This window comes from Trichomonascus vanleenenianus (assembly GCF_965637985.1).
Source record: "Trichomonascus vanleenenianus strain CLIB 3782 genome assembly, contig: TRVA0_008S, whole genome shotgun sequence".
Lineage (NCBI taxonomy): Eukaryota > Fungi > Ascomycota > Dipodascomycetes > Dipodascales > Trichomonascaceae > Blastobotrys > Blastobotrys vanleenenianus.
This window is the reverse complement of record NW_027481879.1, coordinates 23,576-48,504: the sequence shown is the minus strand read 5'-3', so window position 1 is coordinate 48,504 and position 24,929 is coordinate 23,576. Positions and strand designations below refer to the sequence as shown.

General features: G+C 52.3%; 11 protein-coding genes across 11 annotated transcripts; 6 read left to right on the top strand and 5 right to left on the bottom strand.

Moving 5' to 3' along the window:
* Nucleotides 1-670: 670 nt before the first annotated feature.
* Nucleotides 671-2,266, bottom strand: DIN7 (exonuclease 1 family protein; the record flags this gene model as incomplete). The annotated part of the gene is made up of 3 exons (XM_076683371.1): nucleotides 671-2,015; nucleotides 2,060-2,207; nucleotides 2,254-2,266. 3 exons carry the CDS (start codon nucleotides 2,264-2,266, stop codon nucleotides 671-673), a joined length of 1,506 nt encoding a protein of 501 aa, XP_076542286.1.
* A 1,208-nt stretch (nucleotides 2,267-3,474) lies between these two features.
* Nucleotides 3,475-6,150, top strand: SFB3 (Sfb3p; the record flags this gene model as incomplete). The annotated part of the gene is made up of 1 exon (XM_076683370.1): nucleotides 3,475-6,150. One exon carries the CDS (start codon nucleotides 3,475-3,477, stop codon nucleotides 6,148-6,150), a length of 2,676 nt encoding a protein of 891 aa, XP_076542285.1.
* Nucleotides 6,151-6,364: 214 nt separating this feature from the next.
* Nucleotides 6,365-6,835, bottom strand: TRVA0_008S00518 (molybdenum cofactor biosynthesis protein MoaE; the record flags this gene model as incomplete). The annotated part of the gene is made up of 1 exon (XM_076683369.1): nucleotides 6,365-6,835. One exon carries the CDS (start codon nucleotides 6,833-6,835, stop codon nucleotides 6,365-6,367), a length of 471 nt encoding a protein of 156 aa, XP_076542284.1.
* Nucleotides 6,836-7,433: 598 nt separating this feature from the next.
* Nucleotides 7,434-9,125, top strand: TRVA0_008S00496 (uncharacterized protein; the record flags this gene model as incomplete). Its single annotated transcript, XM_076683368.1, has 1 exon — nucleotides 7,434-9,125. The coding sequence occupies one exon, from the start codon at nucleotides 7,434-7,436 to the stop codon at nucleotides 9,123-9,125; it is 1,692 nt and encodes a 563-aa protein (XP_076542283.1).
* A 1,278-nt stretch (nucleotides 9,126-10,403) lies between these two features.
* On the top strand, nucleotides 10,404-11,712 carry GBP2 (single-stranded telomeric DNA-binding/mRNA-binding protein; the record flags this gene model as incomplete). Its single annotated transcript, XM_076683367.1, has 2 exons — nucleotides 10,404-10,436; nucleotides 10,528-11,712. The coding sequence occupies 2 exons, from the start codon at nucleotides 10,404-10,406 to the stop codon at nucleotides 11,710-11,712; spliced, it is 1,218 nt and encodes a 405-aa protein (XP_076542282.1).
* A 471-nt stretch (nucleotides 11,713-12,183) lies between these two features.
* SGF29 (Sgf29p) lies at nucleotides 12,184-13,020 on the bottom strand (the record flags this gene model as incomplete). The annotated part of the gene is made up of 1 exon (XM_076683366.1): nucleotides 12,184-13,020. The coding sequence occupies one exon, from the start codon at nucleotides 13,018-13,020 to the stop codon at nucleotides 12,184-12,186; it is 837 nt and encodes a 278-aa protein (XP_076542281.1).
* Nucleotides 13,021-13,611: 591 nt separating this feature from the next.
* On the bottom strand, nucleotides 13,612-15,036 carry PGS1 (CDP-diacylglycerol--glycerol-3-phosphate 3-phosphatidyltransferase; the record flags this gene model as incomplete). The annotated part of the gene is made up of 1 exon (XM_076683365.1): nucleotides 13,612-15,036. The coding sequence occupies one exon, from the start codon at nucleotides 15,034-15,036 to the stop codon at nucleotides 13,612-13,614; it is 1,425 nt and encodes a 474-aa protein (XP_076542280.1).
* Nucleotides 15,037-15,412: 376 nt separating this feature from the next.
* MRPS18 (mitochondrial 37S ribosomal protein uS11m MRPS18) lies at nucleotides 15,413-16,012 on the top strand (the record flags this gene model as incomplete). Its single annotated transcript, XM_076683364.1, has 1 exon — nucleotides 15,413-16,012. The coding sequence occupies one exon, from the start codon at nucleotides 15,413-15,415 to the stop codon at nucleotides 16,010-16,012; it is 600 nt and encodes a 199-aa protein (XP_076542279.1).
* Nucleotides 16,013-16,463: 451 nt separating this feature from the next.
* GPP1 (glycerol-1-phosphate phosphohydrolase 1) lies at nucleotides 16,464-17,087 on the top strand (the record flags this gene model as incomplete). Its single annotated transcript, XM_076683363.1, has 1 exon — nucleotides 16,464-17,087. The coding sequence occupies one exon, from the start codon at nucleotides 16,464-16,466 to the stop codon at nucleotides 17,085-17,087; it is 624 nt and encodes a 207-aa protein (XP_076542278.1).
* A 2,392-nt stretch (nucleotides 17,088-19,479) lies between these two features.
* Nucleotides 19,480-20,160, top strand: GPP2 (glycerol-1-phosphate phosphohydrolase 2; the record flags this gene model as incomplete). Its single annotated transcript, XM_076683362.1, has 1 exon — nucleotides 19,480-20,160. One exon carries the CDS (start codon nucleotides 19,480-19,482, stop codon nucleotides 20,158-20,160), a length of 681 nt encoding a protein of 226 aa, XP_076542277.1.
* A 460-nt stretch (nucleotides 20,161-20,620) lies between these two features.
* Nucleotides 20,621-23,480, bottom strand: CLA4 (serine/threonine protein kinase CLA4; the record flags this gene model as incomplete). Its single annotated transcript, XM_076683361.1, has 2 exons — nucleotides 20,621-23,041; nucleotides 23,133-23,480. 2 exons carry the CDS (start codon nucleotides 23,478-23,480, stop codon nucleotides 20,621-20,623), a joined length of 2,769 nt encoding a protein of 922 aa, XP_076542276.1.
* Between the last annotated feature and the right edge of the window lie 1,449 nt (nucleotides 23,481-24,929).

Below are 24,929 nucleotides of genomic sequence, written 5' to 3'. Positions count from 1 at the left end.
TATAACAAATCAATGAAAATCAAAAACTTTTGGTTGATGGGGCCAATTTCCTTAGCGCCGAGGCGCTAATGGCACGAATGAAAACCCCTTCTTCTAGAGCAAGAGCAGGCGGAATATCATCGATGACACCGCTCCCGTAAAATACCGGATAAAAGACCTGTGCCAGTCACCCGCTTGTGGTAATCCATCTAATGAGTTTGGCGCGGTATAGAGTCCCATAAATCAGCCACCGCCATATGACCCTCCTTCGTATTGAGCAGGGTGAGGGAAACCCGTTTCCGCTAGAGCAAAAACACGTGGAAGATCAATGATGACAGTGCCCTTATACATTACCGGGTAAAAGAAAGTCACTCAATTGTGGGGATCGATCTATGACACGAGGGAATCCCTTTTTGTAGCAAGAACAGGAACAGGAACGAATTGGCATAAAAAAAATCTGTATATTGTCCCACAGTATACGGCACAAATGCGTCAATGTATGTAGCGGACGTTTACCCATTTGAATTTGGCAAGCGATGGCTGCTTTCTAGAACAAGTTAGCTATATTATAGGTACAAATACATTCCTTAAATGTTAACTAGAAAAAATTTCCAAAGTGCTATAATCAAGAATAGCAAAATATGCAACAAGTAACAGCAACTTTAGAAATGAGCAATAAATAATGTGATTATCACGGAGAAAACTTGAATTGATCCAATGCCCCTGCTCGGAAGCATGGAAGTGATCCGGCTGTTGCAGGAGTGGTTCTGACCCTAACTGGAACAGGAGTAGCCGGATATTTTGGAAGAGGATCGAGATTTTCCTTGTTATCCGCAGGCTCCTCATCGTCAAGATAGCTATCTCGCGTGGGGAGTACTTGCCTAGTTTTCTTCTTAGGGAAGAATCTGCTTTCCGAAGGAGGCGCGTCGTTAGATGCACCTTGTTCGAATGTGTCGAGGTCACGTTTTGTTGAGCCTCTGACAGCCGTACTAGGAGGGGGAGTTGAGAGTGACAAGTTGCGCCTCAAGGGAACAGGCGTGGAAGGAGAGCGAGAAACCACCTGGGGCTTGAAAAAGTCGCTCATAGCGCTCTGCCCGCCCGATCTCGGAGTGACTGCAATTGTTGCGCAACGGCGTGATGAGGCCCTATGCGGTGTGCCAATGACTAGGGTGATTCTAGGAACCAACAGCTGTTGCTGGTTGATCTCCTGCTTCGAAATAGGGTTGATTTCTCCCCTGGCAACTTTCCCTGCGAGCTCTGCGCAATCCAATTCTCCTATTATGTGTCGGATATCGTCCACAGAGTCGCGATCATTTAGTAGGACGACCTCTTCCTTATTAGGGCACCACACCTGTTGGAACTGGAATGCAATGTCTGCATGTCTGTATACCTCGACGAAGTCGGCTGGAATCTCGTATTTACCCTCCATGCGGAGTGCTCTCATGACGCCATCAATGGTGCGATGCTTTTTCGCGTACTGAGTTGCCTTGCACACACCGATCCTCGCGATACCGTCGGAATAGTCGCATCCAGCTAAGATCACTGCCAGCCGCCGCTCGTGGTCAGTCAGCTTGGCGATAGAGATACCGGGAACTTTGGGGAAATCATCTCTGTTTATTTCAATAAGGCACCCACTGGAGTCCATTTTCGTCAAGAGCCGCTTAGCTCCAAACACCAGCATATCTGAGTCTTCAGACATGATGGCATCTACGATGCCAGTCTTCTCCAGGTACACCATTTGCGCGTCTGCCTCATAGGGGGCAACGACATAAGGGAGATTGTACCGTTTCAAAGCTGCAATGACTGTGCATGCCATTTCCGGGGTAATATCGACCGCCTGTTGCAAATACCCCCGCGCCTTGCGGTAATCAGTGCCGAGCACATCGAGAGCCCGCTTTTTGGCCTCTTGTCGGCTCTTGCGCCGCGCAGTCTCAGTCTTCTCCTTCATGGGGAGGTACCCTCCGTCAAAGACCATGTACGGAGTGACTCCATTGTCGAGCAATAGTTGGATCCTCCTCATCACGAAGTCAATATGCCTAACCGTTAGCTGAAATCTCCTCATAGGGAGGGCTCAACATACAAAGTGGTACTCTTCCCGAGGGCGATAAGGTCCGGACACGCAGCTGAACCTCGGTGTAGCCAGGAGTACCCGTCCACCGCGACCATCAACCCGGAGTACGAGGATATGTGAGCCTGTCTTTCGATAGACTTGAACTCTTTCAGGAGTCCTTATCTTGTTAGTTCACGATTTGCGCTTTTCAGGTTTGTTCTTACCCTTTACCCCCATCTTTGTATCCGTGTTGAGGTTTGGAAGGTTTCGCGTTTCATTTTTTTCATTTATCCCTTTATTACGCGATCGCGACGCGACGCGGGGCCGAGACCCCCCCCCACTGGAATGGGTCAGCAAATGAACTACCGGTAAGCAGGCCATATAGAGAGAAATGACTTTACGGTTTATAATGCAGCCTCATTTGTGAGCTCGTTTCATGAGTCCTGCAAGACTATGGGTGTTTACTATTGCGGGTAGTAGAGGCATTACTGTGCTTGGGCAAATCAGAGCAAGTACCTATGGTACTGTTGGGTTTACGGGTGGTCGTTAAAGGGGGTCTGGCGGTAACTACGGAGTCTGAGTCTGAGGCAGAGCACCAGTACTGGTAGTGCATTAGGTATTGAAGGTATTGGTAGTAGCTCTGTACAACAAGGTGGGGATGATGGGCTGCGAGAAGATGCTTCTATAAAACAGGGACATTAGAATACGTAGAATCTTTGTAGGACAGTTACGGGATCTACCCTGTTCTGATAAGTTCAGAGTAACACAATTGTCAAAATGCACAAGCACTACATATGTCTTCATCTAGATCTACTTTGGCAGTCAACTGTAACAAAGCATCCGTTTGCAACCTGTAATAGAATGCCTCTCAATACGTAACAAATTTCCCCCAGCAGCTGTAACAAACTCCCGTAACAAACTCCCGTAACAAACTCACTCCCGTAACAAACTCCCGTTACAAACTCCCGTTACAAACTCCCGTTACAAACTCCCGTTACAAACTCCCGTTACAAACTCCCGTTACAAACTCCCGTTACAAACTCCCGTTACAAACTCCCGTTACAAACTTCTGTTAAAAGACGTGCCTAATTTATTGGGTAGACACCCGGTCAATATAGTTATAATCCCCCCCCTTCTCTTCCGGAGATGCATGTGGAATATAAATGTTCAAAGCGTATTACCATGTGTAATAACTCTAACTAGTATACTAATAATAATGAGCCCCATGAAGAGCGGCCCACGATCGGATCTCCGCGAGCGGCGAGAGATATCATCATCACGTAGCATTTAAAGTCTCGCGGACAGTATACATCGAACGAAAGCCAGGAGAGGGCCGTTATCCTTCCAGAATTAGATACAAAACAATAGAAGAAAAAAAATAGAGAATGGACCCAGCAGCATTCCAGAATTTGTCCATAAATGACCCACGGTCAGGGTCCGCCGCTATGACTCCCGCGTCGTACGAACAGCAGCAGCAGCGGAAGTACAGGCGGAAACATGCTCACGCTTACTACGACTTCAGCCACGGGACCCAGCAAGAGACCCTTCAGAAGCCCCAGCAGGGGGATACGTTTGTTCCGCGGGGCCCAAGCCCAGGCTTTCCGACCCCAATTGGCACTCCAATGGCCTCTCGAACACCTGAGCCCAGTTTCCAGCCTTCAATGGGCCAGAGACCACTCACTGGCCCAGAAGACCCTCACCAGCAATACACAAACTCTCCACCGGCGGATGCCCTGCCGAATCTGCCCGCAAGCCGGGACTTCTTCGCGGAGAAGGTGGCTGCCCAGCCGTTTGTGTTCAAGACGTTTGAGAACGCATGCCCGCCTCCTGCGCTCTCGGAGTATGGCGTCGAGGACCAAGGCATTGCCGGGCCGAACTTTGCGAGGATGACAATGTACAATGTTCCAATTAGCGAGCAGCTGAGGAAGGAGACTGAGCTACCCCTGGGCATCATTGTTCAACCATTTGCGCCTACCGATGATCCCGTGCCGATCGTGGACTTCTCTGAGACGGAGCCGCCGCGATGTAGGCGATGCAGGGCGTATATGAACCCATCGATGCTGTTTATCCAAGGCGGGACGAAGTTTGTGTGCAATATGTGCCAACATACTAACGCCGTGTCCTCGGATTATTTCCAGCCCACGGACCAGACTAACCGTAGAATTGACTGGCAGACCCGGCCGGAATTGGCATATGGCACTTACGATATAATTGTGCCGAAGGAGTTCTGGAAGGACGGCAAAGAGCCTGTTCCGCTCCATGAACTGTTTCTCATCGACGTGAGCACGGAGGCGGTCAAGAAAGAGATCCCCAAGCTGGCAGTTGAGGCAATTAGGGCGCTGCTATACAGCGAGAACAGCCGGTTCCCCAAGGGAGGAAGAATTGGTATCATGACCTTTGACAAGAACCTGCATTTCTACAACCTCCACCCGAACCTGACACAGGCCCAGATGGTGGTCATGAGCGATATTGACGACACGTTCATCCCGCTTGAAGAGGGGCTGTTTGTTGACCCCGAGGAGTCACGACTGGTCATTGAGGACCTTCTTAACCGGCTCGATATCTTGTTTGAGAACAACATGTACAGTGAGCCAGCCTACGGCGCTGCATTGGATGCCGCCCAAAAAGCACTCGAAGAGACGGGTGGCAAGGTAAGCGTCATGCTCAGTGTGCTTCCAACGTGGGGCCCTGGCCACCTGTTTGTGCGTGACGAGAGCCAGTATAAGTCGGAAGCGCAATACGATTTGCTGCGAGCATCGAATCAGTTCTATCTCGACATGGCTCGGCGGTATGCTGTTAACGGCATTGGTCTCGATACGTACTTCTTCCCGTCGTCCTACATCGACGTAACGAACAGTGGCCACGTGGGACGATTTAGCGGCGGCCGAGAGCACTACTACCCGCGATTTGTACCGGAACGAGACGGCCAGAAGTTTATTGCCGAGTTTGTTAGGGCCAACAGCGGCGAGACTGCGACCCAGGGAATCCTCAAAATCCGATGCTCCAACGGCATGCAAGTACACAAGTACGTTGGTAACATTTTCCAGGAGAGAAACGAGACTACGGCAGACCCTTACCTTGGCGTAACGGGCGAGCACACTGCGCTGGGGGCTCTGTTCACCTACGACGGAAAGCTGGACACGAAGCTGGATGCTCACTTCCAGGCAGCATTGTTGTATACTTCCGCGACTGGCCAGAGGCGGGTGCGAGTCATTAACATCCTCGCCAGCGTCACCGAACAGTATCGAAACGTAATGAAGTTCGTAGACGTGGAGGCGTGCATGGCTATCTGCACGCGAGACGCATTGGACAAGCTTGGCTTCGTTCCCATCAAGGAGATAAAAGCCGGGCTTATCGACAAGACTGTAGACATCTTTGCTGCCTACCGCAAGCACAACGGTGTCGGGATGCCTCCTACACAATTACTGATGCCTGTGTCGTTGCACTTCTGGTGCATTTACATACTGGCATTTATAAAATCACGCCCACTCCGGGCCACGAAAGTCGTCAGCGACGCCCGACGCCATGCCTCGCGTGTCGTAAACTGCATGGACATCGACCTCCACCAGGTGTATCTATACCCGCGCATCATTGGCATCCACAACTTGCGTGAAGCGGACTGTACTTATACTGAAGCGGGTCAGTTCAACATGCCCGTTAATGTCACCGCTACCATGTCGAGCATTGACGTTGGAGGTACCTATATTATTTACAACGGCCAGCGGTTGTTGCTCTATATTCATCGCCAGGTGAATCCACAGCTAATCAAGGACCTGTTTGGCGAGTCCTTTGGGTCTGTGGCCGAGCTTGATCCATACCTCAACTCCATTCCGGAGCTCGATACTGACATCAACATTAAGACGCGGGCGCTCGTTGACTACTTTGCCCGGAAAACCCACCTGACCAAGATGACTATCCAGCTGGCACGCCAGGGTATTGACGGTGCCGAGTACGATGTCAACAGCATGCTCATTGAAGACAGGAATATGGAGAGCTACGGTTATAGGGATTTTGTTGCGCATGTCCACCGCGGAGTTCAGGTCGCTTTGGAGAATAAGAGCTCCAAGGCGGCCACTCATCTGCTCAACGAGACCATCAATCTTACCCATGGTGGGATATAACCTCTCCTGGCCATCTCCATGTGTTTAGTATTGCTGAAGGAGCCTATGACATAATGTATCCCCTGGAGGCTCGCAATTAGTATGCTTTAGCGTCTTTTTATTTTGGATATACATGTATTAGGCTGTTCGTCCTTCATATCAATTCATCCTAGAGATATTAAGCAAATCGTTACTCGTCAATACTATACAGATCATATTCATCATAATTAAGTCATTACTTCCTGTCGTCTTCGACATTGGCCCTCCACACGGCAGAACCATCAGAGTATTGCTCGTTCTTCCAAATCTCGGCTTTGGCCTTGATCTCCTCTAAAATCCACTCGGCAGCAGCCCACCCTTCCTGGCGATGCGCCGACGATACCGCAACCACAATGCTCTCCTCCATGACTGGCACGACGCCCAGTCTATGGGCAATTGCGACTTTGACGACATGAGCCTTGTTCTCAGGTTTCGCCTCCCACCGCTTGAGCGCCTCGTTTGCAATCTTTTCAAACCGTTTTGTCGCCATCCCCACATGGGCGTCGTACGAGAGGTGCACAACCTCCTTGCCGTCCATCGAGTCTCGGGTCGTCCCGCCAAACGTGATCACGGCGCCTGCCTCGGGACTCTTGACGAACTCGATCAGGGAGTTCCTGTCAATAGCTCCGTCTGTTAAAAACGCCCACACCCTCTCCGTTTTGACCATTTGTTGCTTTTCCACGAGCGATTCTCTAGTCTTTTAAGTGCCAACCTCTCCATCGGAATCGCCGTCGGGCCAGATCCGATGGGATCAATAGCGTACCGAATTAGCCAACGTTAATTCTCTTTATCCTGGAGTAGCCCTACTAACGCGCGCTGGAGTAAAGCTCTATCTGGGATGACATAAACCTTAAATGAGAGGCAATTGTATTAAATGGTATCGAATTTTGAATACTCAATCGGTATACCTAGAATACAGGGACTAAATACCATACACCTCAAGTATATATTCGAGGGCCAGCCCTCGAGCTCCCGTAGTTGGGGGCTCTGCCCCCAAACCCCCGTCATACCAACGAGATCTCCGCGCAGCGGAGCCCCAGGGGGGTTTGGGGGGACTGGTCCCCCCATTGTAACCAGGAGCTATGTACAGGACGGGTCAGGAGTGAATACGAAAGATAATGCAAGCAGGCAGGTAGGGCAGGTGCGGCTGTACGGAACGCACGGCTGTGCTGCCCAACGAAGAGGCGGAGTCGAAAGATAAGCGACAACCGGCTATATAACCGCACCTAGCGACACTAGTTAGCTGATATTGATAATTTGAGGAAATGGGCTTGCGAAGCCATGCAAAGCGACTTCGACGGCCAAAAGAGAGCGGAGGCCGGCTTGCGACCTTGCCGGAGGTCGCACTGACGCTGGTGGCAGAACTACTGAGCACGGCCGACCGGTGCGCGCTGCGGCTGACCTGCCAGGCAATGGAGAAGTACGCGGCAATAGAGCTCTACAAAGAGGTCAAGTTTGACCTAGCGGCCCTCCAGGGGTCCCAGGGCAGCTTTGACCGCATCCCGGACCACGGCGTGCTGCAGACAGTGTCTACTCGCCGCCCAGAGAGCAGAATTGCCATCCGCCGCCGCAATGATCTGTATTACTTTTGTCTTTACGCCATGACGGGACGCACAACTGAGTATCTCAAGTGTACGGAGTCGCTGTGCGTGCGCGTCAGCGCTCTTACGTTTGGGTTCGGCCGCATGACGCCGCACGACGCCGCACAGCTCAAAGCGGCCAGCTACACCGAACATAGCCAGTGGGTCGTTGAAGAGGCGCCGCGCCTGTTCCCCGGGTTGGTGCACCTTGAAATTCTGGCCTCGACGTTTGACGGAACTGTGCAGCACATGGAGCTCATTATGAAGCTGCTTGAGCGGTTCTCGGCGGCTGAGAAGTCGATTACGTCGGCCGCGTATATCCGCCGGCTAGCCCAGGACCCGGAGATCCCCAACGTAACGCGATACAAGGTTAATGCTAAGACGTGGGGCGCCAACATGTCCGTGCCGCGCTCCGTGCGGCACCTCGACCTCACCGCCACAGACACCGCCACAGCCCTAGCGCACCCTGTCGAAGGCGAGGCGCTCGGCGACTTCCTCAGAGGACTCGACCGGCTCGAGGCTCTGACTCTTACCGGGATTTCGGTAGTGGACTCTATTCGGAATGCCGGATCCTGGCTGCCACCATCTGTACGCAAATTGGAGATCGACTTGGCTACCATGACGCTGAAGACGACTTCGGACTCAGCTGGAGCCTCTGCGGGGGTTGCTAGTACGGTCATGACGTTCCCCAACGTGCTATTCCTTAAACTACACCTTGCCGAGGAGCAGCGAATGCCGCTGGACGGGCTGTCGCTGCCGAGGCTGCGCCGGCTGTATATCCACGACCGAGCGGCGGGCCAAGACATTGCGCCGCCCGAGGTGCGGCGCATGGATTCGGTGAAGGAGCTCCATCTCGACGTTCACGATGTAAACTTTGTATACGTTGCGTCGATTCTGGCGAGCCTGCCGCGGGTTGAGCGGCTCATTTTGAACGGCACGTTCCAGTGCCAGCAGTTCTTGCGTGAGTCGGCACGCGATGTCCTCGACGCAATGCAGGTCGTCATAGCCCAGGCTACGTCGCTGAGGTCGGTCGTGCTTCACTGTGGTGTCGAGCATGCAGCTAATTTGGCAATTGTGCGCAGCTTTATGACCTGCCCGCTGCTGGTGGAGCTGTTTTTGTATCCGGCCTCGGAGTGGACCTCTTCGGTGCTGACGCCGTACCTGTATCCGGTATGGTTGAGGTTTAGCAGTAAAGACTCGGAGTCAGCACAGTGGAGTTTCCAGGAGGGTTTTATGGTTGATTTGAGGGGGGCGAGGAACGTTTCCGATGGAGAGTGGCTAGGAGAGCAGCATTTTGACCTGTCCGCGGAGCACGACTCTTCAGAGGCCTCCCGGAGGAGGAGCATATTCAAGCGGCACTCTGCTTCCTCGGCGTAGCCTATTTTCTTCTGCATAACCTATTTCTATTTGATCTACGTGGTTAACTCATTACGGGCCGCTAATCTTTTTTTCCTTGGCCTGCGTGACACTATATCTTGGTATCTGACAATATCTTGGTTCTTCATGTTGTATAACAGTATCGGGCCATTGGGGGCCATATCCACGCGTACGTATTAACAATTGAGCTTCAATTGATTGCTTTACCGGTTTGCTTATTTACAGTTTCATCGATTAAAGCTCCACTCTGAGCCAAGTTACCATAACAAACTCATCAATAGAGACGATCACAGACTGAAATATATCCCCAATAGTTGATACGCCTTGGGGGCCAGTCCCCCGACCCCCCGTAGCTCCGCTTCGCGGAGGATTTAATTGAGCCATTTTGTCCCCATTCCCACAAAGCATTAGGAGACTGACTCCGGCGGCCCCACACTTACCACTGACCCGCCAACAAGGCGATGCCCCCCGATTTCACTATCAATATCAACTGAGGCTCATGAATAGCGGAAGCAATAATAAAAACCAGATTATAATATGCAGAAACTATGCAAGATACTTGACCTAAGAGGGAACAACGCGTCAAACGACAATGAACAAGCAATTTCATATCGATTTGTAAAATAAAGAATGATTATAAAGCACCAGGGACAAGCCATTGATATCCCTCTTACCTTCTTCCGCATTATCTGTGAACTACAGTATAACATGGTTCTTCATGCCTTAATCCTATGGTACATTTCTCGCAGTGGACCAGATACGTTCAAAGCCTAATTACAAAGTAATCCAACTTCCTTCTTTATAACGTATATTCTATTAGGGCAATGGATATTTCAATTAGTTGATTTGGCAGTACTGTTATACCGCTGAAAGCATACATAGTACGGTACCAGGCTCCACAACGCATATACCCCGCTTTTGCCAATTAACATACTCAATTCCTCCTAATACATTCTATTCCACTAAAAAACTATTAATCCACAAACTACTACAATAATTCTCATCAAATATATTCTCTTATTCTTATCCAATATCCACAATACGCAATGTACCATAGGTCATCCACCGCGAAGGTACTGGTAGGGTATTGGGTAGCAAGGGTTTTATGGCGTGCGCGTTCCCAAAGGCGACAAAAGGTGGAAAAAAACTTCCTTCTCCTACTCACACCAGCTTGACGAGGTCAACGAATAGATAGAAGCGCCAATTTCTCTACTCCCAAATTTTCTGGCAGTCTGAGAGGCTCATTTATTTTTGTTGAATTTCCCAGTCAATCGTATTATGTCACTGCGAAGTCGCATCGATCCTCACAGAGTAAGTAACTGAATTATTACACCCACGCGCGGCTATCACCCACAACACGCACACAAGACCCCGAACAAGAATGTTAACCGACTCGGCTAAGGACGAATACTCACGCTCCCGATCGCGTTCCCCGAGATACCGAGACGACCGCTCGCCGCCCCGAGGCTCCTCCTTCCGCTCCTACCGTTCGAACCACTCGCGCTCGAGATCCCGATCGCGCTCCCCCCCTTACCGACGACAACGAGACAGAGGCACGAGACCAATGTACCGAAGCCAGTCAGACCAGGCCCGACGTGTCTACGTGGGCAATCTGTCCTTTGACGTCAAGTGGTACCACTTGAAGGACTTTATGCGCCAGGCCGGAGAGGTGCTGCACGCCGACGTGCTCAAGCTCCGCGACGGCCGCTCCAAGGGGTGCGGCATCGTAGAGTACGCCACCGTCGAGGAGGCCCAGAAGGCCGTGGACACGCTCAACAACCAGGACCTCATGGGCCGCCTCGTGTTTGTACGAGAGGACCGTGAGGCCGGAGGCCCACCCCCAGGTGACTCCTCCTCCGCCGCACCCGCCGCACCGCCGCACGGAATGCGGCACAGCGACCGCCTGCCGCCGCGCCGGGCGCCCCCGAGCGTCGCCAGCGAGCCGGGCAGCCAGCTCTATGTAGGCAACCTGCCGTACACCGTAGCGTGGCAGGATCTCAAGGATTTGTTCCGGGAAGCCGGCAACGTTGTCCGGGCTGATGTTCAGCGCACCTATGACGGGCGGTCCAAGGGCAGCGGTATCGTTGTGTTTGAGACCGCTGATGAGGCGCGACAGGCCATTGACAAGTTCAACGGTTACGTCATGAACGGGCGGCCCATTGAGGTGCGTGAAGACCGGTTCGCCGCCTCCAACTCGGGCATGCCGCCACCCCCACCGCCTCCTTCCTCTGGTGGCGAGGCTGTTGCGCCAAATGACCTTACCGACAATGCGCGAGGCGGCGGTGAGCCCAGTGAGGCCATCTTCGTAGGCAACCTGCCATGGGCTACCACTAATGACGACCTTGTTGAGCTGTTTGAGACGGTGGGCACCGTTCTCCGGGCTGAGATCCAGCTGCTGCGCAATGGCAAGTCGGCCGGTAACGGTGTCGTCCGATTCGACACTCCCGCCAGCGCCGAGATCGCCATCTCCAAGTTTGACGGCTACGAGTACGGCCGACGAAACCTCTCCATCAGCTACGTCTCTTACTCTCACGACCCTAATGCTTCCACCCTGCCTCCTGCTGACGACCTCGAAATGGATATGTAATGTGTACTATTTATCTATAACGCCTTTGAACACGGGACCAATTCGGTATTGACATACACTCACCTCCTATATTGTATTCGAGGGCCAGCCCTCGAGCTCCCGAAGTTGGGGGCTCTGCCCCCAAACCCCCTTCGGAAACAACATTCGCTATATCAACCAGATCTCCGCGTAGCGGAGCCCCAGGGGTTTGGGGGGACTGGTCCCCTCAAGTACAACTAACAGCGGAGTGCTCTTCGAGGGCCAGCCCTCGAGCTCCCGTAGCTCCGCTTCGCGGAGGATTCTTAGTCAATTGAGCCAACTCTCCGCAAAGCGGAGCCCCAGGGGGGTTTGGGGGGACTGGTCCCCCCAATTACACTCAAGAGAGGTATGTTACTCGAGGGCCAGCCCTCGAGCCCCAGGGAGGTTTGGGGGGATTACACTTGGAAGGTATTCCGTGGCTCCGCTTAGCGGAGGAGTTAATTAAATAGGTCATTATTTGGTAGGAATAGGCAAGACGAGGCGACTTTCGACTTCGGTCTCTTTTCCTTCCTCTTCCTCTCCCTCGAATATCAGGCGACAAGTGCCGTCTCTCTTAGTTCCCACCACCTCAGCGCGGTAGAAGGTAGTCGTCTCCGGGTACCTCGCCAGTACTGTGTCGCCAGCGGAGAAGGTCACTTCCACAGCAGCATCCGACGGAGAAATGGGAATAAGGCTTTTGCGCGTCGCGGTGTACGACTGGCCCGGATTGCCATGATCGTCGGGTTCGGGGTCGCGCACTGTGTACCGCGTCGGCTCTGAACTTGTATCTATCGCCGTGACCTCGCACTGGATCCATTCCTCCTCTGCGGCGCCCGGGCCTGACATGCGGAACGCGACCTGCGACCCAACACGGATGCCACCACGCCCGCTGGAGTCGACTTTTCTCTTCTTCTTCAGCGGATGCTGCGTGACCTCCTCGAGCCGGAGATTGAGTATTTTCGTCACGTTACTGAGCGCTCGGTCTAGCAGGGCGTGCTCCTCGGACCGCACCTCCTTCTCCTGCTCAAACAGCTCTATCAGCGACCCGACCTGCGGCTCGTATGTTTCCAGATCTTCTTCGATCTGCTCTCGACCGTCGTCGTCTTCGATATCCGGCACGCTGAGCTGCTCTATCGCCTGGGTGATGGCGCGCTGGGGAGACTCGTTCTTGGAGAGGTTCGATGCATGCTGGACCGCCTGGATCACCGCCGACCACAGCTGGTGGCTGTCCACTGGTGGACTCTTCTTGGATGCGTCTGTTCCGCGCAGCTTGTGCGCTGTGCTAGACCTACTCGACCGTCCTCGTGCCATACTTAGTGGTCGTCTTGGGACTTCACCTTCCCCGGTCTTTGACGACACACCCCAACCACACACAACGCTATTGCGGTACTGCTAGAGTATTAATAAAACGAAAATTTTGGCACTTCGCAGGTGGTATAATCCTCCGCGAAGCTACGGGAGTTCGAGGGCTGGTCCTCGGATACGCACCTTCCAAATTCCGCGTAGACAAGTAAGGCTGTAACAAAAATGCTTACACGCTGTTGCAAATACTTTGTTACAATTTTGTTACGCTGTTGGGAGTTTTGTTACGCTCGACCAGCGGCTCTCTCCGCGAAGCGGAGCCACGGGAGATCGAGGGCTGGCCCTCGAATAAAACTCCGCTACTAGCTGTACTTGGAGGGACCAGTCCCCCCAAACCCCCCTGGGGCTCTGCTACGCGGAGATCTGGTTGATATAGCGAATGTTGTTTTCGACGGGGTTTGGGGGCAGAGCCCCCAACTACGGGAGCTCGAGGGCTGGCCCTCGAATACATACGTTCCAAGTGTAATGGGGGACCAAACTCCCCGCTGGGGCATCTCTACGCGGAGAATGAGAGTCTATGAATGTATGTACAGATATATATTACAGTTTGTCGCCCATGGTCCTGATGAATGCCTTCTGTCGCCAGTCGGGTTTCCTGTCCTCGCGATCAAAGTCCTCCAGTTTCATAGTCGTGGTGTGGGTGCGCAGATGGGCGACCTCCTGGGTGAGCTGAGCCTTGAGGACTGGGTCTTTGGTGACGATCAGGGCATTGGCCTCGAGATCGTGCGAGTAGGCTCGGCGGGTGTAGTTACTGGAGCCAATGACGGTCATGCACACGGATTCGTCGCTGGGCTCGGTGACCCACAGGCCCTTGGCGTGGTAGGACCAGCCGCCTGGAGTGTTGACTACGCCGTTCTTCCACTCAGAGACGGTGATGCGGTGGGCCACGTCGGCATGTGTCACGTCTTGGAGGAACCGCTTGGCCAGCTCAGAGTAGACCTGGGGCAGCAACCCGGAGGGGCCCTTGGACTTGTAGAACCCATTGGCCTCCGGGGCGGCCGTAATGACTTGGGCAGCTGTCTGGGGCCGCGTCTTGAGCAGCTTGTCACGGTATTCTGGGTGGATGTTGAAGTAGCCCGCCGTAAGCGTCCAGTTGAACCGGTCGGCACCCAGCATGGACAGAATACGCGACACAACCACGAACTCGGTCGAGGTGTCCGGGTTCAACAGGGGCGTGAATTGCGAAATGGGGTAGACGTATGTTAGTGGGGAATACGGCGAGGCGTCTGGACGGGGCTCTGGAGAGTTTTGCGGGCCCAAAAGAGCCTTGAGCTTCTTGGTTGCTGCCTTGATGTACTCGACGGGGCTCTCGGTGGGCTCTGGCGAGGTGTAGACGTGCGGCCAGCGCAGCTTGAACCCTGACTTGGTCTCGGCCGTCGGGACTACGTGATAAGAGAGAGACGACACAGCCTCGTGGATCCGGAAGTAGTAATCTGTCAGCGGCTTGGACTTGAACAGGATATAACGGTCCTGACGGTTAGTGAAGTAGTCCATGGAGAGGTTTGCACCGGACAGAATGATCTCGTCGTCAAACCCGTACAACTTCATGTGCTGCAGCCCCCACCCTTCGTTGAATCTCTGGGGGATGAGAGCTTTCTTCACGCCATTGAGATGCGGTGTGTGATAGAGGGCTACCTGGACGCGTGGGCCAAACGTCTTAAGAAGAGGGACCAAAAGCGACGCACTGCACTTCTCTGGGGCCTCCCGGGTGCCTCTCAGCGCATCGGCGAGAATGTAGACCTCAAGATTAGGGTTCGCAGTAAGTGCGTCTTCCAGGCATTGGATCAGTTCATTCTCGGACTTGCCGATATACAGTGTTGCCAGAAAGATGCGTGACTTTGCGGCCTTGATCTTTTGCTTGAGGAGCTCGTAGAAGTCGGCTGGAGTCTGGATAACCGAAATATCGCTCCCGTCTACAGCGAACTTGGGTGCGATGGTGTCTATCTGGGCCAAAGCTGACTGCATGTGGGGGTTGAACGACGAGGCGAACCCATGGGCTGAGCTACTAGGGCCCGCAGAAGAGTACAATCTCCTCGAAACATACCCGATCCGGCTATTTGCCGACCTCAGTTTCGACACAGTATGGGCCAAAATCGGCGCTATGCGATTCCTGGTGTACATATGGGGCCAAAAATGCTGCTGAAGCCTTTAAGGTGCCTAACTTTTCAGATCAGTTAAAGATCCCCGGAGATGCGGCGATTGAAATTTCACTTTTTCTGGGCATTTGCTCCCAACGCCTGCGCAGGCGCTCGGATCACCAAAAATTTCGGGGAATGAGTGGGTGGTGATCGATTGGGCGACCGGTGAAAATTTCACACTCCACAGGGAGATTCTCTATCAGATGTGGTCGAGTATGATGCGACAGAGCTGGGTGCCCGGGATGCGGGCATTTTCGACGACCCGAAGCATACAGGCCACGAACTGGAAGCAATTTGCCGGTTCAGTCGGCTCGAGCATAGACAGATCAGCCCAGAGGCCAGTCAAGCTGCCTGCTAGCGGCAAGGTTGTCACTGGCTACGTGCTGCACGGCCAGTTCACGCGAAACAACATCATCCTGACTCTGTGTAGCCAGTACCGACGGGTCGGGAAGCTGGCGGAGGGTCTATCGGACCAGGAGCTCATGATTGACCGAGTGCGGCCGCTCCAGGACGTGAAGATCTCGCTCTCCACAGGTCACCTCGGGTATCGAAATACCAAGCAGGGCCAGTATGAGGCGGCATTCCAGACTTCGGCGCGGATGTTCCAACTCATGGAGGAGAAGGGTTATCTCGACAAGGATGTGGAGCTTGTGTTCCGTCAGTTCAGCGAAGGGCGAGAGGCGTTTATGAATGCTCTCATGGGCAAGGAAGGAAACAAGATTCGGCCATTGATCAAGCGAGTCACTGATGCATCTAAAATCAAGTTCGGTGGTGACCGTGCTCCGGGCAAACGACGTGTGTAAATAGTATATTTTGTAAACTAATCTTGATGACCTATATTACTTCCCCAATGACCAGTGTCGAACGATTGGTTACTTGATATCCGTCGAATGACTGGTTGCTACCTTGATTTTTATCGAAAGATTGGTTTAAAGTCTGATATGAGATCAATGATAGCCAGCCAGTAGGGTATTTCCAGGTATAACTGTTACTAGAAGTGGTAATCAACCCCCGGATACAAACGCTCCGTAGGTGCACAGCCGCCTAGGAATGTATGAATGACCACGTTCACTTCATATTAACATTTCGGAGGTAGACGTTCCGTAGAAGAGGTGCGCAGCCGCTTGAAAAAGAATAGCCATATCTCATATAAATATAGAGTTTGCAGGGTTTCCCACATCATTGCTGATTTACATCATGATAAACCACAGTTTTGAAACCGAAGGATGCTTGTTTGATCTCGACGGCACGTTGATGCTGTCGACGCAGGCAGCCGAGAAGTTCTGGCACGAGTGGGGCAACGAAAACGGCGTGGATGCCCACGAGATTCTCAAGATGAGCCACGGATCGCGAACCATTGACGTTCTACAACTGTTCAAGCCAGAGCTTGCAACTCTGGAGTACGCTGCTGAAGTCGAGGGCGAGATCCCTGTTAAATACGCCTCATATGCCGTCCCCGTACCAGGTGTTCATGCGCTCCGCGACGCCCTGCCGCCATCCCAGTGGGCCATTGTAACTTCCGGCACTAACCTCACCGCCAGCCGGTGGCTCCAGAACTTCCTCCAGTTTGACCCGCCAGACGTTTTCATTACTGCCGAGTCGGTCGACAAGGGCAAGCCAGACCCGGCGGGGTACAAGCTGGCTGCTGAGAGGCTCAATCTGAGCACGTTCCTGGTGTTTGAGGACGCCCCAGCTGGTATTGCTGCCGGAAAGGCTGCTGGAGCCACTGTAATCGGCATGGCCACTACGTACGACGCCGAGACGGTCAAGAAGGCTGGTGCCGACATTGTCATCGAAGACCTGACCCACGTCAAGGTCCAAGGCTGGGACGCCGAGACTAGAAAGCTGTCCCTCCTTTTCGAGGACTGCCTCTTCTGAAAAAAACAAAAACCCGACGCGAAGCGTCGCCCCGGGGGGTTTGGGGGGCTGGCCCCCCATAAACTCACTAAGCTACGAGTATCTCTACACTGGTTTTTGCTGCGCAGACGACTAGGGGGGGCCAGCCCCCCCAAACCCCCCCTGAGCTCCGCTACGCGGAGGAATAGCCCATGAACTCACTGACTATAAGCAACTTGCCAATGGGGGGCCAGCCCCCCAAACCCCCCTTAGCTCCGCTACGCGGAGGAACAGGATGGCTATGCGGCTCAGCTCAGCCGCAGGTAAAAGCCTCCCTCGAATAGGGAATCCCGGCTATGCTCAATTTGGACATTACAATCTCGCCAAGAGAGTTTAAGGACTCACCTCGTTGCCTAGATAGGAGAGGGGAGGGATGGCAGACCCGGTTGGGCCTAAGCCGTGATACAGGGTAGCAGCTATCATGGCTGAGGTACTTAGACTGTTTCGGAGAGGAAAGGAAGAGACAGTCACCAAATTAGGGGACTATGAACGAGAAAAAAAAGACATCTCGGGTACGCAGTCAGACAAGACCGTTTCCGTGGTTTCACAACCATCACATTTGAAGAAGTAGCATACTCCGATTCATTTGACTAGTCTACGTGGTGCGCATACCACTGGCGGTACACTAGAGTATAAGGATGCTTGAATAATGAGCTAGAGATCTTCCAATGCTGCACTTTTCAATCGCAGATCACTTGTACTACTTTGCTCTTCAATAATCTACTACGGTAGGTATCCAGGGATTGTAAGCACTCATAGATTAGGAATGTCTAAGCAAGATCTTATCTGCATAGTAACAACTCTGAACATCTATTTCGTACTGTAGTAGAAATGTAGAACATGAAGGCAATGAAGAGTACGAAGGCCCTTAATGTTGAGGGTTGTGAGACAGAGCCCGGGACGATTGTCCGATGAGGCTGTAACTCTGGTCGATCTTGGCACTACTGCGACATGCTTCGGTGTAACAGAACGCTCGACCTCAAAATGTAATGTAGCTGTTATGGAGTAGTGGAACGAAAAAAATGTATATACATGTACTATAGTGTATGATGACGATGAGGACGGTTGTACCTGCAACGTGCGTGGATCGGTGTATCTAGGGACCATTCAGGGACGTCATAGTGACTCTCATTGTAACTGGTAGTTGACCTCAGTATACGAGCCGCATATATGCAACGATAAGCTCTACGGATCCCACCGCTATAGCTTTGCAATATGATATACTAGTCCTACGGTGGTCAACTACTGTAGCATGTCCATGGCAGTTTATAATGAAACGAAGTAAGGCGTTACTTTAAGAACTCATACTTCATGCTACAGTTGTACTGGCATTAGTATTCTATGCCAGAGTAATCCATTAAATGGCTATAGTTCTCACCCGTATGATAATATTCAACCATCTTCTACTGTGGCTAATACATAATGCAACGATAATTAGTGGGCTACAGAAAATATCACCTGCCTCGTAATGATCTACTGTGCTACACATTTCTTCGGTATTTCGCTGGTCGTCACAACAACTATACCAAATAATGGCCGGACCATTCCTATCACGAACAACGTGTTGCCATTTCATCTCCTGGAAGACCAATCACACTTAGCATAATTACCATTAGTCAGGTAAGAATGGACCATCGCTTAGATATGAATAGCTCGGCTATGAGTGGATTGAATGTGTATTATGACGACACAGTACGCGTATACACAGGGTGATGCTAAGAATCTTAAAAATATGCACTAGTTCTAGATCATTGAGATATCGTGTTTCATCATGCAGTGATAGGAAACGGCTCAAGATACCGCTTCATATTACAAACCGTAGCATGCCTGAAAATAAAGAAAAAGATGATTAAACCCGCTAAAAACCACCTCCCGCATAGCCTGAATCGCACACTCATTCATGGCCAATACAGTTCCTCGTCAGACATTTTCCGTTACCTAGGGAACACCTGAAAGAAGTCTTTCCCGCTCGAAGAAGTCTCTTTCCGCCACTATGCGAAGACTTTGTATGATGTGAGGGTGCAGATCCCTGCCTCTTCGGCGCACTGTTCCGGGCTTCGGAAAAACCTCCTTCGCACGCGCGCCCCCGAAAAAGCAAAACCAGTCCTCGACGGTGACGCCATGGCGCGCCATCCGGTGCGGCGCCCGGCGATACACCACCAGCGACAATCGAGGAACCCAGACATGAGGCAAAAACAGCCTTTTTTGAATCATAGACCCTAGAGATTCTGACAAGAAAATTTTTCTTTTGTTTCGCAAGGGCGACAAATGGCGCAACAGAGTGAGACGAGGGTGGATATATAAAGTCCAGTAGATTTCCTGGAATAAACCCATCAATCCATTCATTCATTCAATCACTTGAGAAAACTAAACGATGATCAACCATAACATTGAGACCGAAGGCTGCCTGTTCGACCTTGACGGCACTCTTATGCTGTCGACCAACTGTGTCGAGAAGTTCTGGCACGAGTGGGGCGACGAGAACGGCATTGACGCCAACGAGATCCTCAAGACGAGCCACGGCACCCGAACTATTGACATTCTGCGGGAGTGGAAGCCAGAGGTGGCCACTGAGAAGCACTCTGCTGAGCTCGAGGCGACCATTCCAGTCAAGTACGCCTCTTACGCTGTTCCAGTGCCGGGTGTCCACGAGCTGCGAGATGCCCTCCCACCTTCCCAGTGGGCCATAGTCACTTCTGGTACCTACCCTATGGCCAGCGGCTGGCTGAAGCACTTCCTCAAGTTTGCTCCTCCTGACGTTTTTATTACTGCCGAGTCTGTTGAGAAGGGCAAGCCAGACCCATCGGGGTACAAGCTGGCTGCCGAGAAGCTTCATCTCAGCAAGTTCCTTGTATTTGAAGACGCCCCAGCTGGCATTGCTGCCGGAAAGGCTGCTGGAGCCACTGTCATTGGCATGGCTACCACCTACGATGGTGAGACTGTTAAGAACGCCGGCGCCGACATTGTCATCAAGGACCTGACCCACGTCAAGGTTAAGGGCTGGGATGCCGAGAACAAGAAGCTGTCTCTCGTCTTCGAGAACTGCCTCTACTAAAAAAACTAACGACCCTTTGCATGTTTAATTTATTTATAAAAGTATAGAGCTACAATAGAGATTTCTTTCGCACTCCAGAACTACTATCATCAGTCACAGGCTCCCTAGTACCAACTCTTTGTAACTGTAACAGATAATGGGGGGACCAGTCCCCCCAAACCCCCTGGAGCTCCGCTACGCGGAGATATCGGCTGTAACGAGTGTACATATCTGTTAGGTGGGAGTTTGTTACAGTGTGACGAAAAGTTTATTACGTTGTAACCAAGGCACGGGGGGTCTGGGGGCTGGCCTCCAGCTACGGGAGCTCGAGGGCTGGCCCTCGTGTAACAGGCAAGAAGGGTAGTCGAAATATGTTCGATTTATATATAGTCATACACAAAACAGCTATCATAATAATCAAAAAAAAGGAATGCAAAGTGTCGTGTTTTTCTATCGTGTGTCGTTAAAAGCGTAGACCGCGTTATCCAGACGTGTTGGCCTTGTTTTTATAGTTGAGCAGAACCGCCAGGGACTGTAAGCTGCACCCCTTCTTCAAAAACTCGTGATTCACGAGCTCGTCTGTCGAGGCCCGGTAGTTGACGTCGACGCACAGACAGACGCTGAGGAAGGACTTGATCTCCTTGGAGAGCCGCTCGGGCCGCTTGAGCTTGGGGGTGCCGTTGGTGGCAATGAGATAGAGTGCCTTGAGCGGCTCCTCGTTGAGGTACGGCGGCTCCGACTCAATCATCTCAATGGCCATGATGCCGAGACTCCAAACATCGACCTTGGCGCCGTACTCCTTCTGCTTCACCACTTCTGGCGCCATCCAGTACGGCGTGCCCACCATGGTGGCCCGCTTGTTCTTCTGGTCCGTGAGCTTGGCGCAGAAGCCAAAGTCCGTGATTTTAACGTGCCCTTGCGAATCAAGTAGCATGTTGTCGCTCTTGATATCTCGGTGGATAATGTTCTTGTGGTGTAGATGCTGCAGACCCTTGCACGTCTCAAAGCAAATGGTCGAAATCTGCTCCTCAGTGAGCTGGTTATTATCGATAACATCTGTCAGGGGACCACCTTCCATGTATTCCATGACGACCCACAGGTCAGAACTGCCTCGCAGGTATGCGTCGAGGTAGTTGACAATGTTAGCGTGCTGGCTCTCCTTCATCACCATGATTTCGTTTACAATGAGCTCCTTTCGAGGCTGTTTGAGCAGGTCCATCTGCTTGATGGCCACTCGCCGGTGCTGGGCCATGACGTTGGTCAGCGGTCGCGCAACGTAGACAGACCCACTGGCGCCCTGGCCCACCTTCTTGAGCTTCTGGTAGAGGGGAACAGGGTCGGCGCCGTTTACAACCGATCGCAGCTTCTGCATGATCTGAGCATCCGTCATGGTCGAGATTCGCTTCTCGGGCTCCTTGCGACGAGAGCTACCCTCGAGCGCTGCCGCTGCAGCTGCCGTAGCAGCATTTGGCGTTGGCAGCTTCTTTTGGTGCTGCTGGTGTGGCGCCGCCGGTGGCTGTCGCGGCAATGGCTGTTGTTTTGGCGGTGGTGGAGCGGGTCGCTGGGCCTGTGGCGGTTGGTCCTGGGATTTCTTGACGGGCTTAAGCGGCTGAACTGGTGGCGGCTGTTGGTTGTTGTTATTGTTGTTGTTGTTGCTTCCAGGGTACACTTGGAGAGGCAATGGATTTGTAGCGCTTCCTTTGGCGAACAGGGGTTGGACAGGTTGGACAGGCTTGGTGCTAACATTCTGCTGCTGCGACCGTGGAATTTGAGTTGTGGGCTGCTGTTGCTGGTGAGGCAGGGGCTGAGTCTGGTACTGCTGATAAAGTCGCGTAGAAGACTGTTGTTTGGTGAGAGTAGGAGACTCAATTGGAGATGTCGTGTACGGACTTCGCTGCCCGGAGCCATTGCTTACAGAACGGGTCTGCGGAATATGAATGTTGGGCACAGCGGGTTGTTGTTGCTGCTGCTGTCGGGTTTCGTTAATCTTCTGCTGGGTGGCGCTTTGGTTGTTCGTGGGTCTCGACGGGGCCTGACGAAGCGGAGCGATTTGGGCCAGATGGGCCAGGTTGGCGTTCCGTTGACCGTGTCCAGCGGGAGTGGGTGGCGGCGGAGCCTGTCGTTGGGCACGTAACTGTTCGTGGTGAGATGCATGAGTAGAGCTCGGCGAGGCTGTGGGCGAGCTAGAAGTCGACGACGACGAGTTGTGGTAGTTATGTCTCGATGAAGACGACGAAGAATTGCTTGCTCCCTGAATGTGAGAATGCGAGTGAGAGTAGGTCATTCCCGGGTGCTGCGGCTGCGGATATTGCTGCTGACCGCTCTGTTGCTGCTGCTGCTGTTGTGTATTGAGCTTGGACAGTGAAGCCTCAGATGCGCTCGAGCTGAGCTGGGTCGCTGATGCGCTCCGCGGAGTCTTGGTCCACTCCTGGAGATTGTTGGCCAAGGTAGCATTATTAGTCGGCGAATTATTAGCAAGCTCAATTGAGTTGGCACTGGTAATCTTGGTGAGGCTTTCCTGCGAGCTTTTGTTCTGGATGTCCGAGTAGAATTCGAGCACCTCAATGACCGCTTCGGGGTTCTTGGCGTAGTCCTCATGCGTGATGGCCGACGCGCTCAGCAGCTTGGACCACGCTTCAGGGAGGCCCGTGAAGTCGCCTGTGACGGGATCGAAACCTACGTGGACCCGGTGGGTGAAGTTCGTCGGAGACGACACGCCGGTGAGCGGACATTTCGAATATATCTCGTCGATCCACGAATAGAGCTCCGAGTCGTTCTTGCATGCCACGTATACGGATTTATTCCCGCTTGACCGGATAATCTCAAAGCAATAGGGTTTAATGTCTACCCTCGTAACGCTTGAAATGGTGTAAAGCGGAATTGACTGTGGAGATGTTGATGTCTACGCAAAATGAGTTAGTATGATAAATCCAACAATATTTCCATGAATCCAGCAGGAATTCCATAAATCCGGCAAAATCCATAATACGCACCTCATTTTTCAAAAAATCAAGTGAATTATCCCGCAGCACGAGGAACTTCTTGGCCCAAATGAACCGCATCGTGCCATCCTCCTTTACAGAGACCCATCCCTGCTTCATAATACGACCCTTGGTGTCCTCTCGATGGGGATGGGTCAGCGATGGAGGCGAGCCCCCAGTCGCGGCGGACCCTGGCGAGTAAGCAGGCTGCCCGCCCGACGGGTTCCTGTTGGAGCTCGTCGAACCGTCCGAGTTGGACGGCGTATGGCTCTTGTTGCCTCCCCCCGGAGGAGCAGGGGCGGGCCCCGGGTTCATGAACGCGCTCTGCGGGAACACAGCCGCTGTAGACGAAAACGACATCTCAGCTCTACCAATATCGTACTATTGGGTGCGGAGAGTCGTACTAAGTCAAGTATTATTCGATGCCTCTGGGTGAATGAATAAAGCACACGACAGGGGATGGGTGAAAACGTTTAAGTTCAGTGCCTTAGAGAGTTGCACCTTAATTTGCCAATAAATCCAAACCAATCCAAACCACTACCGAACCACTGACTGAGCCTAAACCGATATAACCTTAGCCTGGTGGATTTTTTTAATCTCCTCCTCTCGTTGAAGCGTCGAAGCGTTCGTTGAAACCTCTCGTTAAAGCGTCCCCGACGTAAAAAATACGGGTGCAGGATGCAATGGAGAGAGAAAGGTTATGTCAAAGAGATGGGATTTGGTGAATGGAAAAAGGGGCCACACCAAAGATGCAATCCTCGTGTGGTGCACGTTTAAGGGGTTATCTGCTACTTTTTTGCTGGAAACAGTAACCTCCAATGCGTATGAAAACTGGCCCTTGCCAACCCGATGGCAAAAATATATCCCTCCTGTGCTGAACCCGGCAAAATGTCCGAGATTTGCCAAAAAAAAAGTCTACTGTTTAGCCACTCCGCTATACCGATTCGCGTAAATACTATGGTAAACCTTTTTGCAAGGATCTGGGTGGCCTGTTCTGAAAATCTAGCTCCCACGTACTCCATCTGCACCTCCCGGGTGAACGAGGGGGGGGAGGCAGCGGTTCTTGCATGCGTAGCATATCCTGCGGTAGTGCGGCATAGACCCGCAAACCCTCCGTCAACCCTTGGTGGATCCGCTCAAACGCCGGATTCTGTTACCCCGGTGCTGTACCAGCCACCCCTTTGGTGTACAATTATACCCTTTATACGTATAGACAGGGAAGAAACCCCCTGGGTGGTGGATCAAAGCGAAACATGGCCCCCTGGGAAGAAAAACACGACTTGACGCGTTGTTGTATTTTTGGAACCCACAAAAAAAAAGGGGCCATTGCCTTTCCTTACCCGCATCTACGTAAATGTGTACCCTACACTATAGCTTCATTTCTATGTCTCCTACACCGTCGTATTACATGTAGCTTATAGCGCTGAGATGTATAGTTGCACGAGCCGAGTGCATACTACATAACCTGCAACAAAACAGCGCATATATACCGCCTGTCCCAAACATGGGCCCAATTAGCTGCCCGGTTCGGTGGGCACCGCGTGCGCACGCTCCCACAATCAACTTTCTCTAAGCTCTTGAGCACACCGAGTCGACCTCGAGCCCGACATGCTCAAAATTAAGAGAATTAGCCGCCACACAAGAGGCGAAGTGGGTTTTTCCAAAAATTCCCTAGCAGACGTCGACAGGCGAGTCCACTAGGAGTGGTCGGTTGTAGTTTTCAACCAGCAAAAACACAATCTCGGACGAATCCTCACTGATATGCGTTCCTACCCTAGCAAAAGGATAAAGAAGAAAAAAAAATCTCCA